The 22,408-nt window shown below is 32.8% G+C and overlaps 2 protein-coding genes across 4 annotated transcripts in view; one reads left to right on the forward strand and one right to left on the reverse strand.

Moving 5' to 3' along the window:
- blo (bloated) overlaps nt 1–22,408 on the forward strand; it is a 524,956-nt gene that overhangs the window by 35,950 nt on the left and 466,598 nt on the right. The gene's annotated exons all lie outside the window — the stretch shown is intronic.
- On the reverse strand, nt 13,848–20,179 carry LOC140444059 (uncharacterized). The gene is made up of 2 exons (XM_072535670.1): nt 20,048–20,179; nt 13,848–15,504 (listed from the first exon to the last, which is right to left on the reverse strand). Exon 2 carries the CDS (start codon nt 15,495–15,497, stop codon nt 14,565–14,567), a length of 933 nt encoding a protein of 310 aa, XP_072391771.1. The 5' UTR covers nt 15,498–15,504; nt 20,048–20,179; the 3' UTR covers nt 13,848–14,564.

Raw genomic sequence — 22,408 nt, forward strand, 5'->3', positions numbered from 1 at the left:
AGATGACAAATCGAATAAATCGTTTTAAAAGTTGGTAGAATAAAGCCATTTCTAACACAGTCCTGCAGCTTTCAGCAGTTCAGTTTTTTTAGTTAACTTAATTCTCCTCGAGAAGTCTTGTGTCTTCATGTGTCATATTTACTTAGGCTGGATTTGCCTTTGAGTAGCTCTACATTTCTTTTGATGATTCCTTATCAGCTACTTCTGAATCTTCTTTTTTTAGCATCTTAAGTAATGATACATAATGTTTCTGGGCCTACAAAGGTTTATCTCGAACCTTGTTTTGCCAACAAATCTGCTCGTTCATTCCCATGTACCCCTTCATGAGCCGGCACCCAAATTAAAGACATTTTATTATCTTTTGTTAGGTTGTTAAGAAGATCTTTGCAGTTCCTCACCAGTTTTGATTTGGTGAGTTGCTTGGCTCTCTGTATAAATGTTGATTATCTTTGCTTTCTATGATTTTAAAAATACAGTCCACCAAAGCAAAAATTTCAGCCTGAAAAACAGTTTTGACCTATGCTGTAAGATTTATTATAATTACATGTTTGTCCAAAGGCTGCAGAGTCAGTATCATGAGCAGTTTTAGATCTATCATCCAGTTTTAGGTCCCCATTATCATTAAAATCAATTTGATAGATAGGTTTGAGCACAGCATAAAGCTCATTGGATAAAATCGTGAAATTGGAAGACGAAAGTGATATGTTCATATCTGAATGTTGACTGAAAACTGTTAACTGATACTACTATAGGGAGTCAACTGATGAAATTATATAGATTACTTTATGTAGATTGCATAATCCAGATCTCACACTCAAACCTATCAGTAATAATTTGGGTGTTAGTTTGGGGGCAACTGACACGACGTGGACGTAGAGTATGAATGTAAGAAATAGACTAAACAATTTATTAGATAGTGTTTGGTTGACTACAATAAAAAGGTCTACCAAGCACTACCAATACTATAGAAAAAAAGAAGTTGAACTATGAAATTGCATTACTTAGAATTACAAATCAAAATTAAAAGCAAAGTGTATGAATGGGGTATAATTCCAATAGTTCAGGTAAACCTGCAGTCAATGGGAAAACCATAAAATTAAAATGCCATAGCATTACTCATAGACTTCGGCAAATATGCAAATAAAAATGTAGAAAATATGCGCATAAATATGCACGTGTTTACCCGAAAATATGCAAATATTTTACAAAATATGCATACAAATAAATAAAAAAATCGTAAGATAGTAACAATTTTATTTAAAAAAAAAAGTGTACATAACTAAATATTTCCTACTATTCATTAAGATTTACATTTATTTTAAGTAACTACATCATTTTTAAGTATGAATAAACTTATTTAGAATTATGGTAACAATAAATGACCAAGTGGTGTTCAAAATTTTCTAACAAAAACTTGTGGCTTCTCTCTAAGTACATATATTTATATATGGAAAAACTTCGTTCAACATCAACTGATGTAACGGGAGCATTTTTCAAACTAACCAAAACATTTGGTTCTAAATTAATTGTTTCCGAAATATTTCCAGCTAGAACACTGACTACTTCAGAAAGAATATGGTAACCTTTATTTTTTTCCATAGTAGCTTCAAATTTTTTTAAAATATCTTTTCCAATATTACCTCTAACGTTCCGACAACATGACGCAAATTCTTTTATTAATGCTGTACTTTCGAACAATGACAGTTTTGGTAATTCTAACTGAGTAATTGTTTTTTGAACAAAACTAAAATTTGATTTTATAAATGAAAGTTCTTGTTGAAGCAAGTTACTCTGAAAAGTTTGTTTAGAATCCAAAAGAGATTGGGAACTTTCATCTGTTAACGTATCAATTATGTTCTTTATTTTAACAAAATGATCTGCATAAAAATTAGCTGCTTCTAACCATGTTCCCCATCGCGTTAAAATAGGTTGTGGTGGAAGAGGAATGTTAGGTAGCATTTCTTTATAAAAGTTGAATTCTTATAGGAGATTTAAGAAATACTTTTTTGACACTGGATATCATGGTATTTACAAGAGGAAACTTTTTTCGTATTTCCTCTGCAACTCTGTTTAATCCATGCGTTACACAAGTAACATGTATTAAATCTGGGAAAAATATTTTTAAATTTTGTCCTGCTTTCACCATATAAGGAGCAGCATCCGATAAAATAAGCAGTAATTTATTAGAAGGAATAGTTGTCGGAAGAAAAAAAGTTTGCTAATGTTTCTTGTATAAAACGCGAAATTGTTAAAGCATTTGTTTTCTCAAGTTGCTGGCATGAAATAAGATGAGATTTTGGTAAGGTATCTTCTTTAAGAACACCAATCAATAAATAAGCAATATACTTTCCTGAGGAATCAGTGGTTTCGTCTACAGATATGTAAAAATAATTATCTGCAATTTCTTCCTTAATATTAATTAACACCGACGAGTATAGCCCGTTCAGATTATTTCTTCTTAGAGACCGATCACTTGGAACATTAAGTTTGCAATATTTTTTTAGAAACGAACTAAAATTTACATTTGCTAATTTTGAAAGCGGTATGTTTGCAGACACTAATGCGCGACACAAGTCTTCATTAAAAGTTTCTTGCTCATCTAATTTTTTTGAAGTAGATTGGAAACATTTAGCCATTGAAGTTTGATGTTTTCCTCCTATTTTTCCTTTTTTTGCAATGTGTGAAGCAGTTCTCACATGTTGGTCTATCTGAAATTTCTTCTCACATGCTATCTATAAATAAAAATAAAAACCTTTATTTTAACCCAACCTTTAAAATATAAAAATATACAAGGTGTTTTTGGTTAATCAAATAACTGGTTTGGAAAAAAAAACACTCGCTAAGTGTTTTAAATGCAGTATTAATCCACAAATTAGTTTTTGTTACTAACCATTAGTACATCATATAACTTATTTTAAAATTCAACAAAAGTTTTTTTTTTGTTAATTCAATTACAATAAAAATAATTGTGTTTTAGAATAGCTGACTTCATAAAAAAAGTAAAGGTGAAAAATTTTTCTAAATACACACCATTGTATTGTACCATGGACAATTTTTTCTCACTAAAGGAAGCTATTTTTCATTTAAAAACAACCTACGAGTACTAAATTTCAAGTAAATACGTTTATTGGTTTTAAAGTTATTGTTGTTATTAACTAAAAGAATTTAATTTTTTTTAATTTTAACACCCTGTATCTCGAAAAGTAAATAAGTTTGACCCCTCATTAACTATATCGTTTTGTTCAATTTTTCGAGAAGTATCTACAGTCAAACGTTGTAAGTGTCATTTGGAAACACCCTGTATGTATGAAATATTAGATATTTAATAGAAAATATTAGATACTTACAATTTTGCCACAGACTGAACAGTAGATTTTTCCCATATCCATAGACAGCTCTTTATAAGGTTTAATCCAAGTTGAAGCACTGGTTGTTTTAGGCATTATAAAATCACAATCTTCCTTTTTGTTACGCACAACGAGTGTTTACGCTTTGAATATCAAAACAAAAATGATTTACAAATCTGAGCATCAAATTAGAAATGTTTAGGTACCTAATTCAATAAACTGGGAGATTTTGGAAAATCCCTAAATTAGGAACAAAACTATTAGCCGTTTACCTGCTGTTAAGATACAATAAATTGTAGATAGATTTGGGGATTAATGTTTTGTACCTGTAGAGATTACGTACTTAGATCATTTCTTGATTAAAATGACTACAAAATTTTATACAAGAATTGAAATAAATTGGTATGTTTAAAAATTTTCAAATACAGTATAAAAATCTGAACTTATATGCACTTTATGCAAACTTTTATACAAATATGCCAAAATATGAAATATTTGCATAAAATATGCACAATATGCAAAATATGCAATATGCATATTTGCCGAAGTCTACTCAAGACCAACTGACCAACAGTGGGAGATGTTGAAATATACAACTGTGGAGATGGTATATCTATATTATGAAGAGATATGGAGAATGTAAACAACACCAACTATAGATCAATTGATTCTTAACAAGCTTGTTTTGCAAGTTATTGAAGAATGAAATGGTAATAGTAATCAAAATATGAAATTAATAAATTCTTAATGGGTATACTCAGTGCAGGAAGTTTAAACAGTCGAGCTGGGTCCCTTACGAGGTGAAGCTGCAATAAAGTTTTTAAAAATAGGTTTAAATTTAGTACAATTTAAATTAATCTGAGTATTAAGACAGTGAGAGTTTTCATTTGTTTCCCTTGTAATTTCAAAATCTTCGAATAAATCCAACTCCAAGTATTTTTTCTTTTTACGAATGTCATGTAAAATAGATGAACCAGTATTGATGTTAAAATTATGTTTACTGGATAACAAATGGTGACCAAGACTTGAAGAGTTTGGTCTTTTCAAATGTTCTGTGATTCTAGTAGATAACTTTCGAATAGTTCTACCTACATAAGAGGCATCACAATCATCGCATTTTAATTTATAAATACTGCTTTTGTCAAGAGTGTTCATCCTATCTTTGGTGTTGATTAAAACGGAACCTAACGTGTGGTGTGACTTAAAAGAAATTTTGATGTCTTCGATTGTAGAAGTAAAAAGCTTTGATATATTTTTTTAAATGTTGCTGATATAAGTAAAGGAGAAATATCTGATGTTATTTGTGCCATTGGATTGAAGCAAACATTGTGATGAATCAGTAAGCTTTTCTGCAATTTTAAATTTAGCTCTATTTAGAAGCTTATAGATAATGTTGGGATCATAACTATTAATAAAAGCAATTTGCTTGAGAGTGTTAAGTTCTAAATTGAAGTTTTCATTAGAAAGTGGACATTTGAGTAGCCTATAAATGTGGCTGTTGAAAGCAGCCATTTTATGTTGGGTTGGATGATTAGACCTTTCATGTATAACATAATCTGTTTGAGTAGGTTTTCTGTAAATATTGTACTCCAAAAAATTTTTTACGAGATATAGTCATATCCAGGAAGTTCAACACATTGTCAGATTCTGTTTCCAGTGTAAAAGAGATGTTAGGATGGAGGTTATTAAGATCATCCGGAATCTGTAAAGCATCATCTTGGGTTCCCTGTATGAGAGCTATACAATCATGAACATATCTTAACTAAAAAACTATTTTGTTGTTAAATTTCTGTTCTAAGTTGTCTAAGAAAATATCAGCTAAAAATAATTATAATGGAGAACCCATCGCTAAACCTGTTGGTTGTTTATATATTTTTTGATTAAATTGGACTTCTTCCAGACTTTTTTAATTAGGTCAATTAATTTTTCTTCAGTTGCAGTTGAACAAACGTTTCTTGGCTTATTTCAGATGCACCTGAAGATCCTCTAGAAGCGAAAGTACTTGGGTAAGATTTGATAAAAACTGTGCTCGATATCTGCCTTTTATTTGATTAAAATTCATTTATTCGAGCATTCAACCTTATATCAATTTATATTTGTATTCGTAATTTATCCAAGATTGATAGCTTTTGATATTGATTGAAATGGTAACTGGGAATTCGATGTCGAGACATCTCAGGAAACACCCTCCCCGCTCATAGTAAGGTTTATGTTTGATACTATTGGTAAAAAGATTTACATGTATATTAGTAAATGTGTTAAATAGTAAATGTGTTAAATAGTAAATGTGGGTAGAGCAATCAGAGCCCCAATATTTATTTGATAATGTTCTCATTAGATAAAGTTTCTGATTACACATCAATACCAACTGCCTAGTCTGTTCTTTCCAAGCAAGCTATTTATCAAACCACATACCACATATGATACATAAAAAGGCAATCTTCTGTTTGAAATACATATTTTATTATACGTAGTTTTATTCTAGTATTTTCAAATTTTTTAGGAATACAATAAAAATACCGACGTAATCATTTTTGTCATAAGGCATATTTATTTATTTTATTTCAACAAACGACAGCAGCTGTTATTAAATTACGTTTACACATCAAAAGTCATACGATTTGATACGCAAACCAAAGAAAGAAATTGCTTAATTTTCTAAATACATATATAGTGGTGACATTGAAAACTGGTTTGTATGGGTGTATCGTAAAAATGTGCTATTATTTTCTAACTGTAGGTAGATCAATGTCGGAGGTATATGCAGTTTGTTTAATGACGTAAGATTGGTTAAATTCTTGACAATTTAGCGCAAAATGTAAATTAACGGACAGTAAGTAGCACATACTAAGTTAATATTGCATGGTTTAGGAGTATCAAGTATCATCCAGTAGAAACGTGCATTTAAGCACTACATCGATGAAGAAACATATTATCTAATTGATATTTTTTTTACCTATCTATGTAAATTTTTTTTATAGCCCTTTTTCTATCCGAATTGTCGAATAAAGGCCTCTCCCATTTCTCGCCATTCATCCCTGTTGTGTGCTAGGCGTTTCCACATTGGTCCTGCGACTCTTTTGATATCGTCGCTCCAGCGCATTTGAGGTCTTCCTCTTGGTCTCTTCGCATCGTACGGTCGCCAGTTTCATCTACCATCTTCGAGACGTTCGTTGTGTCCAGCCCATTTCCATTTTAATTTAGCTGCTTGTTTCGCGGCGTCCTTTATTTTTGTTTTGTTCCGGATTGCTTCGTTCGTTTGCCGATCTATTAGTGAGATACCAAGCATCTGTCGTTCCATGGCTCGCTGAGTTTTTCGAATCTTGTCCATGTTCTTTTTTGTGAATGTCCAGGTTTGAGCTCCGTAAGTGAGAACGGGAAGGATACAAGAATCGAACACTCGTCTGCTTATTTCGGTAGTTTGATTTTCTTTGTTTACCTTGATATTCTGACCCAGATATATGTATTCTTCTACATGTTTCACTTTTGTTCCTTGGATGGTTATCGTCGGTTGATCATCTTTATTCGACATTAGCTTAGTTCTACTCAGATTTATTTTCAGTCCTTTTTTTATGGATTCCGTATGAAGCTCATCGATCATCGTCTTCAGTTCTTTCCAGATGTCGGCTATTAGTACTACGTCATCTGCATATCTTAGATGGTTTAAATACTTTTCGTTTATCGATAGTCCCTTCGTTTCCCAATTTAGTGATTTAAAGATGTCTTCAAGTGCGGCAGTAAATAGTTTTGGAGATATGGTGTCTCCCTGTCTTACTCCTCGGTTGATTTTTTATTGGCCTCGTTTTTATTCCGTTATCCATCGTGACTACCATTTCAGCGTGTTGATATATATTATGTATTAATATCCTATATCTAGAATCTATTCTGCTGTTGACCAGTGCTTCCTCAATAGCCCATAATTCTATGCTGTCAAAAGCTTTCTCATAGTCTATAAATGCTAAACAGATTGGTAAATTGTATTCGTTAACTTTTTCTATTAGGACCTTTAGTGTGTGAAGATGGTCACATGTACTGAACCCTTTTCTAAATCCGGCTTGCTCTACTGGTTGATATACATTGAACTTTGTTGTCAATCTATTTGTAATTATTTTTGTGAATGTTTTATAAAGTTGTGATAGTAGTGATATTGGACGATAATTTTTCAGATCTGTATTGTCCCCTTTTTTGTGCATTAATATTGTGTTAGCAGTATTCCATTCCTTTGGTATGTTTCCTTCAAATAGGCATTTATTAAAAATTATTTTTAGGTACCTGATGACTTCTTCTCCGCCTTCTTTCAACATTTCTGCCAGAATTCCTTCACTACCCGGTGATATTTATTTCTTTTCAATTATTTAATTGCATTTTCTATTTCTACTTTGCTTATTTCGGGCATTACTTCAGAATTTACGTTTGTTATTTGTCTTTTCAGATTTTGCTTTCAAGAGTCGGGGGGATCGTTTCTTGAGCGGTATAACTCAGTATAGAAGTTTTCAACTATGTTTGATATCTGAGCTTTGCTTGTTTCTAGTTGGCCTTGTTGATTTTTCATAGTTATAATATTTTTCTTTCCTAATTTCGGTTTGGTATATTTCAGACTTCGATTTTTCTCTATCACTCTTTCTACATGTTCTTGTTGATGTTTTTTAATATCGTCTTTTATCTGTTTTCGTATGGCTCGATTAAGTTCTTTGTATTCTGTGGTATTTCTTTTGTTTAGTGACAGGAGCTCTTTTCGTTGTTTCAGCATATTCTTTGATTCTGCACTTATTTTGGATTTTTTGTTGTTCTATGTATATAAAGGATGTTATAAAGGATTTTCACAAAAAAAGCTACAAATTCTGGAACTTATTTTATGCCAATTTGACGTAAATGACCTCATAGAAAAGTGCTTCCTAAAAGGAGCTAGAGCTCCTTAAAAGCTATTATATATGGTTTGGATGGTCAGTCCTTATTTCCAGCAATCGTCAAAATTGTGCAGAGAGTCATCCTCGGCATAACTCCAAGCCAAAACAGATAGGCTAGAATTATTGCAAAGGGCGCAGTTTGGATTTAGATCAGACTACTTTAGCGAGCTACGAGTACTCATATTAACAAAGTACATAGCAGCTGGATTTAACGACAGACAGTACATAGGAGCAGCATTCCTGAACGTAATCAAAGCTTCCGACAGAGTCTGGGATAAGGGGCTAATTTACAAAATAAGAGGATATGGATACACAGGGGTAATGACGAGACTAATCTCTTCGTATTTGGGAACCGAAGCTTCAGATTTCGTATAGGACAAGTCCTGTCCGAGCTCAGAACCCCGGAGGCTGGAGTGCTACAAGGAGCGGTCTTGTCACCTCTACTGTACACCATATACTCCACCGACGTTCTAAGAAGACCAGGAACTCTACTAAGCCTTTATGCCGATGATATGGCAATAGCGACCAAACACCGAAATGTAGACATAGCAGTAAACAGGCAAACAGCGTTAGACGACATCTAAAAGTGTAGTCTAAAATGAAAAATCGTCTTAAACTCCGAAAGAACGCAAGCGGTACTCTTTAATAAGCGACATCAACACCCAGAAGAACAACTGACAGTTCAAAATAATCCCATCGAGTGGAAAAAAACTAACTTTCAAAAAGCATGTAGACGCCACAATTCAAAAAGCAAAAACAAGGCAAAAGCGTCAATACCAGGACTCCGAGGACAAAAAAAAAGATAAGGCTATAGTACCAGACTACCGATACTAACGTATGCATCTCTCGCATGGGGACACATTTGTAACACCACAAAGAAGAGGATACAAGCGATACATAACAGCAACTTAAGAGAGGCAGTTAACGTATCGAACTACGTCGTGGAACAAATTTTATTCAGAAAACTGCAACGTCAAGTCAGGGAGACTGAAATAATGAAGAAAAAAGCCAGGATAAAATTCGCCGAACTAGAGAATCACCCAAGTCCCATAATGCGAGAGATCATGAGGTACCACGCTTTTAACCGATGGAAGCAAAAAATACATAAGCAATAAATAGTGAAATAAAATAAAAATAAATCCTGGATAGTAAATAAATAAACAAATTTGTCAGAGAGAACGCATAATAAATAAACAAGAAATACAGTGGATAGTTCGTAGCTCTAACGAGGACAAGCGCAGCACTGTGTAGGCCCCAGGTATTAAGATTTTTTAACGAAAAACCGACAAAAGCCAACAAAAAATTAACATCCTTGAGGCCCAAATCCTTGAGCACCAAGTCTTCGAACTGGGAGCAGCACAGACTGGAGACTTGTGGCCGATTTAAGCAATTTAAGTTTCGAGGACAAGTACCAAGAGAATAGCAGGACTGAAGCGTTTAATGCTAGCCTGAGTTTAAATCGGTTATGGTACCATATTTGAAGATCTATTACCAGGACTCCCACACGAAGAGCATTTGGCTGTTAGTTGTGCCCCTATCGCACATTAGAGTGATATAGGAGGGAAAGGGATAGCAGAAATAGAGGAGCATTGGAGCGCGGTGGAGTAATTCCTGTTTACACACGAATTAATAAACCTTGCTCCAATGAATTGTTACACCGGAATATAATTGTAAGGAGTGAACAACTCTCACAGGCTGGATTCAATTAAATTGCTTCCTTGCTTGGTGGATACTCAGTCCTCATCATCCGCATATAAGATGTTGTGAATGTCTCTTATCCTTATCATAAGATGAAAAACAAATTTATAAGTGGTTGATTATAAAGAATCAGATTAATAAATCTTCGCCCAAGCAGGTACCAATTCGATGTTGAAGTAATTGTAGATTGTAAGTTAAACAATTTTATTTTACAATTAGTGTTAAAACTACTACTAAGTTTACAAACTTGACCAGTTGACTATTAGACCAGGGCGGATCTGTTTTGACGTCGATGTGAGAGGTGGTATTCGGATCTTTGCAGAAATAGTTCAGTGATAACTTCAATAATAATTGAAATTGAAATTTGCAAGGAAAATGAAATTCCTGTAGTTGGCTATATATCATCAATCAAATAAGTTTATTTAAAATCCTTTATAAAATATATATAATTTAAAATCCCTTTCGGGTTACATCACACAACGTGTTCGGACTAAAAATCCATCGTCAGAGTTTTGTTACTCGGTGTACATGAGTTAAGTCACTAAATACCCTTTAAATAGTACAAAATTTAAGATTTCTTATATTTCATTGAAAATTATGTTGTGATATTTGAATATTTCTCTCAGATGATGTCTAAATACCAATATGAGCAGTGGTTTCTAAAATACAACTAGTCAAAGTCGACTGGCATTTGCAACGAAGTTATAAACAACAGGACGATAATTTTTAAACCATTAACTTTGACCTTGGCGATTTCTCCAAATTAATACTTTTAACTACTTCCATTTGTTCTATTGATTTAAAGATTAAATCAGATTTAACGATGAAACTTTAAAAAAAGCTAATTGTGTCAAGTTCACTGATAAACTGGACAGTATTGTCAGATGGATTCCACCTAAGACATCTAATTACTATAGAGTTACCAATGCCATTATAACAACTGCCCTAAAATCTGTATAACGTTGATATAGAAAGGAATACATACCGGGATGAAAACACAACCTAGAACAACTCTACTAAGAATTTAAGAGAGTGGTGATCCTGAAATTGTGAATGAACTGTTAATAAATTCGACGCTAAACGCCGCAAGAAATGGAAAGAAACGATTAGAGATATAGGCTTAAAAAAATCAAATAGGAAAGCATGGGGTCTCTTAAAGAAATTAGGTACTTCTAATCCCTTTGACTTGTAAAAAACAGGATGATACAGCCGACCAACTAGATTTATTACAGTGGGTTTCAAAGAAGCAAAAATAATTGCAGTGCCTAAATCCAATAAACTCAAAAACGTGGTGGAAAGCTAGCATAAGCTGTTGAACTTATGTCACAAAAAAACTACTTTGAGAAGCTACTAGTGATCAGACTAAGCTTAATAGAACAGGCTGGGTTTCGTCCCTATCGTATCTGAACAGATAAATGTACAGTCTTACCACACATATAAAAGCTAGCTTTCAACGACTTTTAAAAATTACAATAGCTTAAATTGATCTAACTGCTACGTACGACACCGTATGGAGGGACGAAACTTATCTTTAAATTTCTGAATACGAGTACTATACCGTGTAAGCGAGTTGATATCCTACTAAAAAATATTCTGTGCGATAGGTCTTTTCAAATAATAACTAAAGGCAGTATGGGCAGGGTAAGGAAATTGCAAAATGAGCTGTTTCAAGGATTGGTTCTTACTCCATAAATCTTACTGACAGATTTGATAGTTCTTGGTAAATACTTCAGTGACTATGGACCCAAGTGGAGATCTTAATACGAATAAAACGCAGGGTGCCTGCTTTCATCTGAATAACCCGCAAGCAAATAAAGAACCTGAAGTACATTTTAATGACAACCTGATGCGTTTAAACCCATACGCAATGGATAGAAGGCTGTCGTTCAAAAAACATTTAGAAAACACTGTTACAAAAATACTCGAAATAACGTCATCCACAAATTTTGCGGAACATCCTGGGAAGCAAATACCACCACTCTCAAAACATCAGTTCCAAGTCTGGTCTACTCAGTTGCTGAATACTGCGCTCCAGTATGGCTAAACAGCAGTCGTGTAACAAAGATCGACATGAGACTTAGTTTTAACATATTCGTTTGTTGACACAAAGTTATCCCCTCTTTATATATAAAACCTAAAAAAATGCAAAATTGTAATCAACCGCAGAAAGCCGGATTCAGGCCCGAAATATATACTGCACAAACTCTCAATAATCGAATAAATATTAAGGTTCGAGTACGACCTATGTATAAGAATGTTTATGTGTTGTCACCTGGAAGGATATGAAATCAGAAGGAAAGCTAGGTATATACAAATCATAGCCACAGAATACACCACCCAACAAGAAGCGAAAGCTTTGTCGGTACCTTTGATGTTCGTAGGACAGGAATTTCGGAGGAGGAATGACAGTTGCATTACTTACTACACTAAGAAAAGTAATAGGGAGGTCGTTCAAAACAGTAGTAAAATTATAGTTACACTAAGAAACAAAGTAATTATTAAAACTAGTGGCTTTTTAAGTAGATCTGTTATGTATAAATTGTAGTTTTCTCTGTTAAATTTAATATAACCCATATATCAATTCTGTACTGGTAAGTAAAAATATCTTAAGTCACAAATATCGATTTTATTTTTGTTTTAAACAAACAAATTAACGTGCTGAAAGTATTTAAGTATGTTAAAAAACCGATAAAAAGCGATTGAATTTCAAAGTTAATTTTAAAATAGAGATAAAAATCAGTCGATTTCTATTACTTTTTATTGATTTTTTAAGGTATTCAAAAACTTGTCAAATTCGATATTTTTGGCTCAAGACCTTTTTACTTATCAATACAGAATTATATTTTTGAAATTTCTATTAACTTTGTCTTAGGTTTCTGACTTTTTTGTTTTAAATAATTTCGCTGCACGTGGAAACTCTGCAGCTGCGGCTAGAATGACTGTATACCCCTTCGATTTCTTTTTTGCATCTGGCGTCTCTAAAAGCTATGGTTGTACTGTACTAAATTCAATTCGTCTGGACATATTAAATTTGTATCAAGGAAGGGTAAAAAGTTGTAATAAAACACAATAATAATAGAAATTTATTGTAATTAATACTAATAATGTTTATTTAGAAAGCTTACATCATAATATAGATTTACAAGTAATAAGCATACTGAATACTAAATAAATATAAAAACTCACTGAAGTAGAGTTACCACAAAAGTAGCACCCCTTGTGCGTGAGACTTAAAAATATATATTCAAACAAAGAAATATTTAACAAACTATAAATATAAGCAGTTACATATGCGCCCTTACGCCCTACAAATGTTGTAGTTGGTAATAAAAGTCAGTTTAGATATTTTTTATTTATTATTATTATCAATTAATCAGCTCTTCATAGAATTATGTTGTTTTGTTTCCATTCCATTGTTTAGTTTCATACTTATATTTACGTTTTTTATAATTTTTAATTTGTTTTAAATTCTCCGGTCGACAATTTTATAATTTGAGCCCTATGTAACCAACATATCTCTGGAGTATGAATTTATTACATTTAGGTAAAATTGCATTATTCCTTGTATAACTAGTTTGATGCGCATGATTTTTAATGTTTAATAATATCCTTTTTTTATGTATGCATAAGAGCTTTGTAACAGAATAATTTACGTACACTTAAACATTGATTCTTGTTGTATAACAATTTGTTTAAATAAATAAATAAATTTTATTATCTTCCTTCTTCTTTTTGGAGAAGGTGCATGCTTTCTTAACATTCGCACATAAAGTTTTGATTTTCAATCTCATTTTGGATTTTCTTGGTGTACTACCAGTTAGACGGGTTTGCGTTGCATTTAGTATATTGAAAAACAAATAATAAAACATTCACAAATAAATTTTTATTAACGACATCTAAGTAATCGATTTATTTTAAAACAAATAAATTAAAAACAAATAACAATACTTAATAATGTGTTATAAACAATACTTAATAATGTGTTATGTTTCACATACGTAACTTACTATGGGGTTGATTATTGTTTTATGACTCTGAGTTTTGATTTCTGGTGTATATTCGGGATTTGAATATGTGGCCTATGGTGAAATAAGCTTTATTGGCCAGCATAAAGCTTTAATTTATTTAAAGTTTTTCTTTATTATTTCCAACCAGGTCTCTTACCAAGTACGTAAATCTGTTCACGTTTTCTATATCATTTATAGAGTGTTGTTAATATGCTTGCCTATTTAATTTTATTGTACTACTAATGTAGTAGTTTCTCCTTCCTTTCTGCTCCGCAGTTTTATAGCCGGTTAAATCAATATTTGATTACCGCCTACAAATGTGTGATCACAAACCTGTGAGAATTATTTTCCTCCAGCCTTGAGTCCCTAATGACATAGCTGCTGCCCTATGCCATGCCCTCAGTTGGTCCACGAGTGCTTATTTGGTAAGACCTTATTCACACCTATCCAACATATCTGCAGGACGTTTCCCTATTAGCATGGGACGCGCCGTGTAGGGGTTGAGGACTCCCCCTCCCGTCCATCTTCCGCGAAGTACAGAAGAGCCCTTACTTAATTCAGAACTCCTCCTGCACGCAAGGTGGGTCGGACACGGAAAAAAATGGTTACGGGAAAGCAAGTGGAGGTCGGGGGGATTGATCTCCAGTTGTCGAGTTATAATTTGGTTGTGTATGCGGAGGGGCGTATATAACTTCTTCATATATGGGCGGCTCGACTGTTTTGGGCAATAAGTATCCGTCACTCCTTAAACTATTGTTGTACGTTAAATTAGGATTTCCATACATATACGAATAGTCATGATGTAACGTTTGTCTGTATTGCACACTTCTACATTTTCTCCAAATAATATATACCAAACCTATAAAGAATGATAATACCATAAGTATAACACTAACGGACAACAAAATCAGTAAGGCATGTAAATCAAATTTTCCCGAATCTAACGATGCAGTTGTGATGTGAAATGATTTCGCTCCAGTGGACGTGTCATTATTAGTTGATGGAGCAGAGGAAATATTTGTAACAGCGCTAGCAATTATTGTCTTTTTATATCTTCTACCTAATTTTTTGGCTTCATTTTCTTGAACGTAACTACTACCGTCCATGTTTTGATTTAACTGTTCTAGGCACCTGTTAACAGAAATACCTTCAATTTGGTTCTCTTCGATTGTCCACACATTACAAGTGGAGTCTTCTAAATTAATTCTTAAAAAATAGTTTTTATTATAGCTGTGCCAATTTAAATAGGTTATATTGGAATTGCTTTCGAATTTTATTTGCCTTACCCATTCGTTAAAAGGCAGAGCTTCGTGTACTTCTGTAAAAGCACATGTCTTGTCTCCTGTATATTTAATATTAGGGTTAACTTTACACCAATGGGGTAAGATAGTGGGACCATATTGTGCAGAAATAATAATAATTTTGGTTCCTGTTGAAATATGATAATCTCTCCCAATTTCTGTAAATGATAATATTGATGGCACTATCAATACCACATATATAATGTAATAAACGTGTTCAAATCCAACTGTTACCATATTTGATCTGCAACAAAAGAAGATATTAAGTTGTTTATTATGTACGATATTATATTGAAAATTATTATATTATAGAGGTATAATCTCATTGGGGAGGTTGTACGGTTGATTGATAAAAGACCCAATCGAAAACCAATATTAGGAAATAGATGATCGTGCTGGCAGATTTTGTGTTGATAATTTATTTTTACTTAACACACAAACAATAGGAGCATCCACAGACATCAATCTCCCACTCACTTTCATCCCAAAAACATCGTCTATGCTCGGCACAATCATCCTGCAAGCGTCCACACAATCATCTGTTATATGTAGTATATCGAACCACAAGCACCAAGTGACGATTGGCTTCTATAGCCGGGTATGCCCTCTACACAGTACACAATGGTGCTTGCGCTTGCTTGTCTGTAATCGCCGGTTATGAAGAGGGACCATCACACCCTCATCACACGAAAGCTTCTCTTCCCTTTATCTAAGGTGTCACTAATAAAATTGACAAAATTCTTAAATCAAGAGGAATAAAAACAATATTTAGTCCCCAACAAAAACTTTCATTGATGACGGCATTCGGTTACCTTCGACATGGAGATCTCTCATTAAGAAAATATCGCCCGCTCGATCAAAATACCGACATTAGAAATGTTCGCGGCAACCCCCGTGCCAACCCCCAAGTCAACAACCACGCCAACCTTCACCCAAATCACGTCACCATCGACAGTATAAATGAACCGTCCGCTGTTTCCAGTAGCAGTGATGAATTTATTGGTGATCAGTGTAGTAGTGTCCGGGGGCTCGAGAGACAGAGATTTTGGAAAAAGTTTAATGACTCATTTCGGCATATCCCTGCCTCATCAGACACTTGGGCTGATACAAATTCAAACTCGGAAAGTCCAACGAATGTCTCCTAAAACTTGACCACTGCAGTGGTTAGCGTAAAGAGGTGCCACCTGTTTTGGTGATTATGAACAAAAACGATTTAATAATATCGTTTTCTGTCCTCTGGGCTGTACGAAATGTGTAAAAGATTAAATATTTTAGCAAAAGCTGCTATCGCTTTATTCAATTAAATAGCCAAATGTATGGCCTAAGAGAAAAACTTCGTTAAACTTCCCGTGCTCGAATCGGTATCAATAAAGTGTTATGACTCATTTCGGCATATCCCTGTCTCATCAGACAGTTGGGCTGATACAAATTCAAAAACTCAGAAACGTCTTTAATGTATCTGAATTAAATATCTTACGTGCACCTGAGGTAATGTAACGTGACGTCCACCAGAAGGAAGCCAAACTAAACTTAAATCATGTGACAGCTGTCAAAATGGCCGCCACTTAAAAAAGTGTTGCAAACTTCTATACCTAAAAAAACACCCTTATATATATATATATATATATATATATATATATATATATATATATATATATAAGGGTATATATATATATATATATATATATATATATATATATATATATATATATATATATATAAGGGTGTTTTTTTAGGTATTTCAAAGTTATTAACGAAAAACTTTATAAATAAATTAAATAACTTTAAATAATTAAATTAAATAATTTAACGGATGTGTGTTGACATTTACATCTCTTATTATGTATCTTGAAAATATATATACAATAGCACTAAAGGCCTTAGAGGCCCATGGCTTAAAAAGTTTGTTCTTTCTTCATTTTCGCTTTCCTTTATGTACTGAGATTTTCTCTGGCTCTATATGTGATTTTTCTCCATTCCTTCTTGTTATTCATTTTTCTTTTCTGGCCTTGTAGTCCAATTTCTTCCATATCTTTTTCTACCTCCTGATTCCATCTATTTTTTGGCCTTCCTTTTCTCTTTTTTAAAGTTATAGTGTAGTTTAGTACCCTTTTTGGAGTCCTCGTGTTCGGCATTCTTTCTAGGTGACCTCGCCATCTTAGTCTCTGTGCCTTTATGACTCCTATTATGTTAGGTTGATTATATAATTTCTTTAACTCATCATTTGATCTTCTTACCCATAAACCGTCCCTTATTATTCCTCCATATATCTTCCTTAGAATTTTCCTTTCCCATATCTCCAGTAAATTTTGTTCATTTTTTGTCATTGTCCATGTCTCACTGCAGTACGTTACTATTGGTTGTATAGTTGTTTTGTATAACTGTATTTTTGCCTTTCTTGATAAAAACTTGCTTTTCAACATTCCACTAAGAGCATGTACACTTTTATTGCCTGCCATTATTCTAGCTTGTATTTCTTCTTTAATGTTAGGTTTACGTGATATTATTGTACCTAGGTATGTAAATCTTTCTACCATTTCGAATTCGTATGATGATCTTTCTTCTACTTCTACTTTAAACTTTTGTCCATCCCTGAACTGATCATCTGTCCACTGCATACATTTTGTTTTAGTTTCATTTATGTAAAGTCCCATTTTCTTTGCTGCTTTTACTATTCTCTGTACTATCTCATGTAGCTCTTTTTTTCCTCTTGCCAGCAACACTATATCATCCGCAAATGCCAAAACTTTGTGTCTTTTATGATATAGGAGTCCTTCTCTATTGATTTTCGCTTCTCGCATTATTTTTTCTAGGCATAAATTGAAGAGTAATGATGACAAAGGATCGCCCTGCCTTAATCCTTCGTTTACTATAAATTTGTCCGATACATGATTGTTTACTTTGACTCTGTTTTCTGTATTCTCTAAAGTAAGATGTATCATGTTACGCAACTTTCTGCTAACTCCCAGTTCCTCAAGGGTCTCTTTTAATTCCTTCCTTTTTATTCTATCGTATGCTTGCTGGAAGTCGATGAATAGCGCTATCGTTGGTAAGTTGTGTTCATAGCTTTCTGCTTGTAATTCTCTGATTATGAATACTTGGTCCGTTGTGCTTCTCCCTCGTCTAAATCCGCACTGATATTCGCCTATTATATTTTCAACTTCTTTTTCTAGCTTATTTTTTATGGATTTTGATAGGATTTTATATACGGTATTTAGTAACGCTACTCCTCTGTAATTACTGCATTCTGTTTTGTCTCCTTTTTTGTGTAATGGGCAAATAATGGCTTACTTCCAATCTTCTGGTATTCGTTCTTTTATCCATATCTCCTTTATGATCTTGTATATCCAGTTATTTAGCATTTTCCACCGTATTTCATCATCTCTGCTGTTATGTTATCGCTTCCAGGAGATTTGTTGTTTTTCAGATTTTTTATGATTTCCTCGATTTGTTCTTTGCTGGGTGAATTATCTTCTATGTCTTCTAAGTGTTCGATTCTTGCTTCTGCTTCCATACATTCTCTTTGGTTTGACTTATTATTGCCATTTAGTAATTCATCAAAATATTCTTTCCCTCTTTTGGCTATTTCTGCTTCCCCGCTTATGTTTTTAACGAATATGGGTTTTTGTTGGAAACCTTTTTTTTCATTTTTAGCTCCTTGATATAGGTTTTTATTTTTTTTATTTCTGTAGTTCTCTTCTATTTCTTTTAGCTTATTTTCTATGTGTTTTCTCTTCTTTTCTCTCAGCATCCTCTTTACTTTTTGTCTCTGCTCCCTATATCTATTCTTTATCTCTGTTGTTTCTTTCGTGATCATTTCCACCCTTAATGATTTTCTTAGTTCTATTTCTCTTTGGCACTCTATGTCGAACCAGTCTTTCCTCTTTTTATTCTCTTGTTTATTACATTCTCTTGCTGCTATTTTGAAAATATGAGTCCAATAAAAAAAAATTAACCCTTATAGATACTTGAAATATTACTCATATAAATGTTTAAATTTTTATGACACTTCTCGTTTTAAAATAATTTCATATAAATGCAATTGTTATTTTTAAAAATCTTATTTAGTTTATATCATAATTAAATTTACTATCAAATGATATTTATTTATATTTTACTATTAATTTAATATTTTGTCTGAATTTGACAGGACAGGTCTGTTAGAAGTAAACAACGTATGCTTTGGTAATATGTTAGAAGGTGGCGTTGGCAGCAAACAAAATAATTTAATTATTTTAATATAATAAATATTTTTTAAATATAAATAATAAATAAATATTAAAATTAATTTTCCAATTATAAAAATATTATTTAAATTTTAAAAATAGAGAAAAAATACTATTCTACAGTACAGCCTGCTGCACCAATTTTTTTTAATTATTTAAACAAATTATTTATTTAGAAAGTCGAAAAAGAAGTTATTTTAAAACGAAAAAAATCAAAGAAAAAAAAGGATGCTTTTGTAAAAAATCATTTATTTTCACCTAATCTTTGATCTGGAAAAGGTTGCAATTTGAAACCGAATACAAAATGCTTTACTTGTATTAAAATTTTATTTTACTTGGTTTAAATGAGAAAGATAAGTAGAAGTCGAGTGTCATAAACAATTTGGACGTTTACGTCAAAAAATAAAAAAGGAACCATCTAAAAGACACATTTGGACAAAGAGGGATGGCAAGACAAAAAAAGAGTAAAGACTAAAATACTTATAACAAAATTTAAAAAAAATTGCTTTCAGAAAATACCACGATAAATGGAAAATATGATATCGTATCTTGTATACTTACAAATATTTCAAAATCTAGTCAATTTTAATACAATTATCACAATTTTGTTACTGAAACTTATTTATTTAAAGCTTATTTAGATAATATAGCAAATATCTACTTGTCTCTACTATATATGTACTTGTAGACAATCCCTCTATAAAATGATAAGTTTAATCACTTTATATCGTTTAAATCATTAAAGTGTCGAGAGTCGAACACAAAAAAGGTGATATTTATTCAGTTGACTGTGGGTACGTTCATAACGTCTCCATTATGAACGTACCCACAGTATCGCGTCGAATCCTCGCCTAGACCTAGAGCATAGCAGTGATAGCGAACGCTCGTATTTAAAATATTGCATTTATTTTACCTGGCGATCGATTATTGTACGGTCCTATGGTCGGAGCGAGAGTCGGAACCAAAATATTCTTAATAAAAATCTGCACAAATTTTTTTAATAATTTATTTTTATTGGAGTGGGTGAACGTGTAAATAAACATGAAAGAAGTAAAAATATGGAATTTATAATTTTAAACTTTTCTGTTTAGCTTGCAGTATCTTCGGGTTAAATATTTATATTTCAAACTTTGACACAATATATTAAAAATACGACTGCAAAAAATGAGATACATCTGAACAATTAATTTTGTTCTGAAGCTATTTTCTTGTGGCATTTTAAATTAATTACTATTTAAATGGAAATAAGCCACAATTAAAGGTTAAAATACGTTTATTGACGTTTCAATTTCCACTTCGGAAATCGTTCTCAAAATACAAACATTGTATTTTGTTTTTGTATTTTGAGAACGATTTCCGAAGTGGAAATTGAAACGTCAATAAACGTATTTTAACCTTTAATTGTGGCTTATTCCCATTTAAATAGTAATTAAATTAATTTTGATTACGAACGCAATGGCGACTTTTTGTAAAAATCGTATGCTATTCGACATATTCATTCTTTTTTCTAATTAAAAAGGGTTCCTACTCCCCTTTAAGATAGGCAAAATGCCCTTACTACAACAATTTAATTTTTTTTCACGTTGATTCACGTGATTAAAAAATAGGACTCAACGCAATTTTAGCCCGCCACCCATATCCTGACCCAAAAAACGTCAATTTTTTATTTTTTTTCGGGAGGTTGGGAGGTTTTAATCAATTTAAAAATTTCAGAAAAATCACACGCAGAGTTGAGTATTTTGGGGGGATAAAGGGGTAAAATGCGAAAACATGGAGTTGAATCTAGTTTACTCCAATTAACCTGTTACTCAAATCTGACTCTCACCTTTATGCTGGTGTCCCCTGTTAACCGAGCAACCCAACTGGAGATCCGGTATCCAACCCGGGTGGAAAGTTGAGTCATGAACTGGCAATAGCGGGTGAAATGGCCGTCCGAAAAGGAGGTTTGGCGTTGAGTTAACTACCCAACCCTGTAAAAAACCTTTTGTTATGAGAGCTACAAAGAAAGAAACCGGACTGTCTAACCTACGACGAACTCGCAAACGAAATAAGGATAATGATTTAAAAATTTGCACGTGGAACGTAAGAAGCCTTTACCAGCCTGGAGCAATAATAGACTTTGGGATCCCACCTAAGTTAGTTAAGTTGACCCAACTAACAATGCAAAACGTAAGCTCATGCGTTAGAATTTAAGGAGAAAACTCTACGTTCTTTGACATTAATAATGGTCTAAGACAGGGGGATGCGTTGGCGTGTCTGCTCTTTAATATTGCCTTGGAAAAGGCAATCAGACAATTAAATATTAAAATGAATGGAACTATTTTTAATAGATCAACGCAAATTCTTGCATTCGTTAACGAAATAGTTATAGTATGAGTGACACGGTGCAGTATTTTATAAGGCTTGCGGACGCAGCAAGTGAATTAGGACTTGTGGTAAACGAGGAAAAAACCAAATATCTGTTGGTTTCTAAAAACCCTCGAAATATCCAACAGAGAATTCAAATTAACAACCATACCTTTGAGCAAGTCAAATAATTTACATATCTTGGATCGCTAGTAAACGCAACAAACACAACAAGCGACGAAATAAAAAGACGCAAAGGGATAGCAAACAGAACTATTCACGGTCTCCATAAACATTTAAAAAATAAAAATATAAAACGTGCACGAAAGCTTAATATATACAAGACCTTGGTTTTGATATATGAGGCTGAATCTCCAAATGATAAAATACTTGTTGGTATTTTTGAGAGAAAAATTCTTAGAAAGATTTTTGGGATCGTAAATGAAAATGGGCTATGGCGTTGAAGATACAACTTTGAACTATATCAGTTATAAACCAATCCAGATATTGTGAAATTCGTTAAATTAAAGTGCAGATACTTGGGCTGGACACATTGCTCGGATATCAGATCACGAA

Source organism: Diabrotica undecimpunctata, chromosome 6, assembly GCF_040954645.1.
Source record: "Diabrotica undecimpunctata isolate CICGRU chromosome 6, icDiaUnde3, whole genome shotgun sequence".
In the NCBI taxonomy this organism is placed as follows: Eukaryota; Metazoa; Arthropoda; class Insecta; order Coleoptera; family Chrysomelidae; genus Diabrotica; species Diabrotica undecimpunctata.

What these genes read in the sequence shown, in the direction of transcription:
- LOC140444059 (XM_072535670.1), bottom strand. Translation starts at nt 15,497, where the DNA reads ATGGTAACAGTTGGATTTGAACACGTTTATTACATTATATATGTGGTA.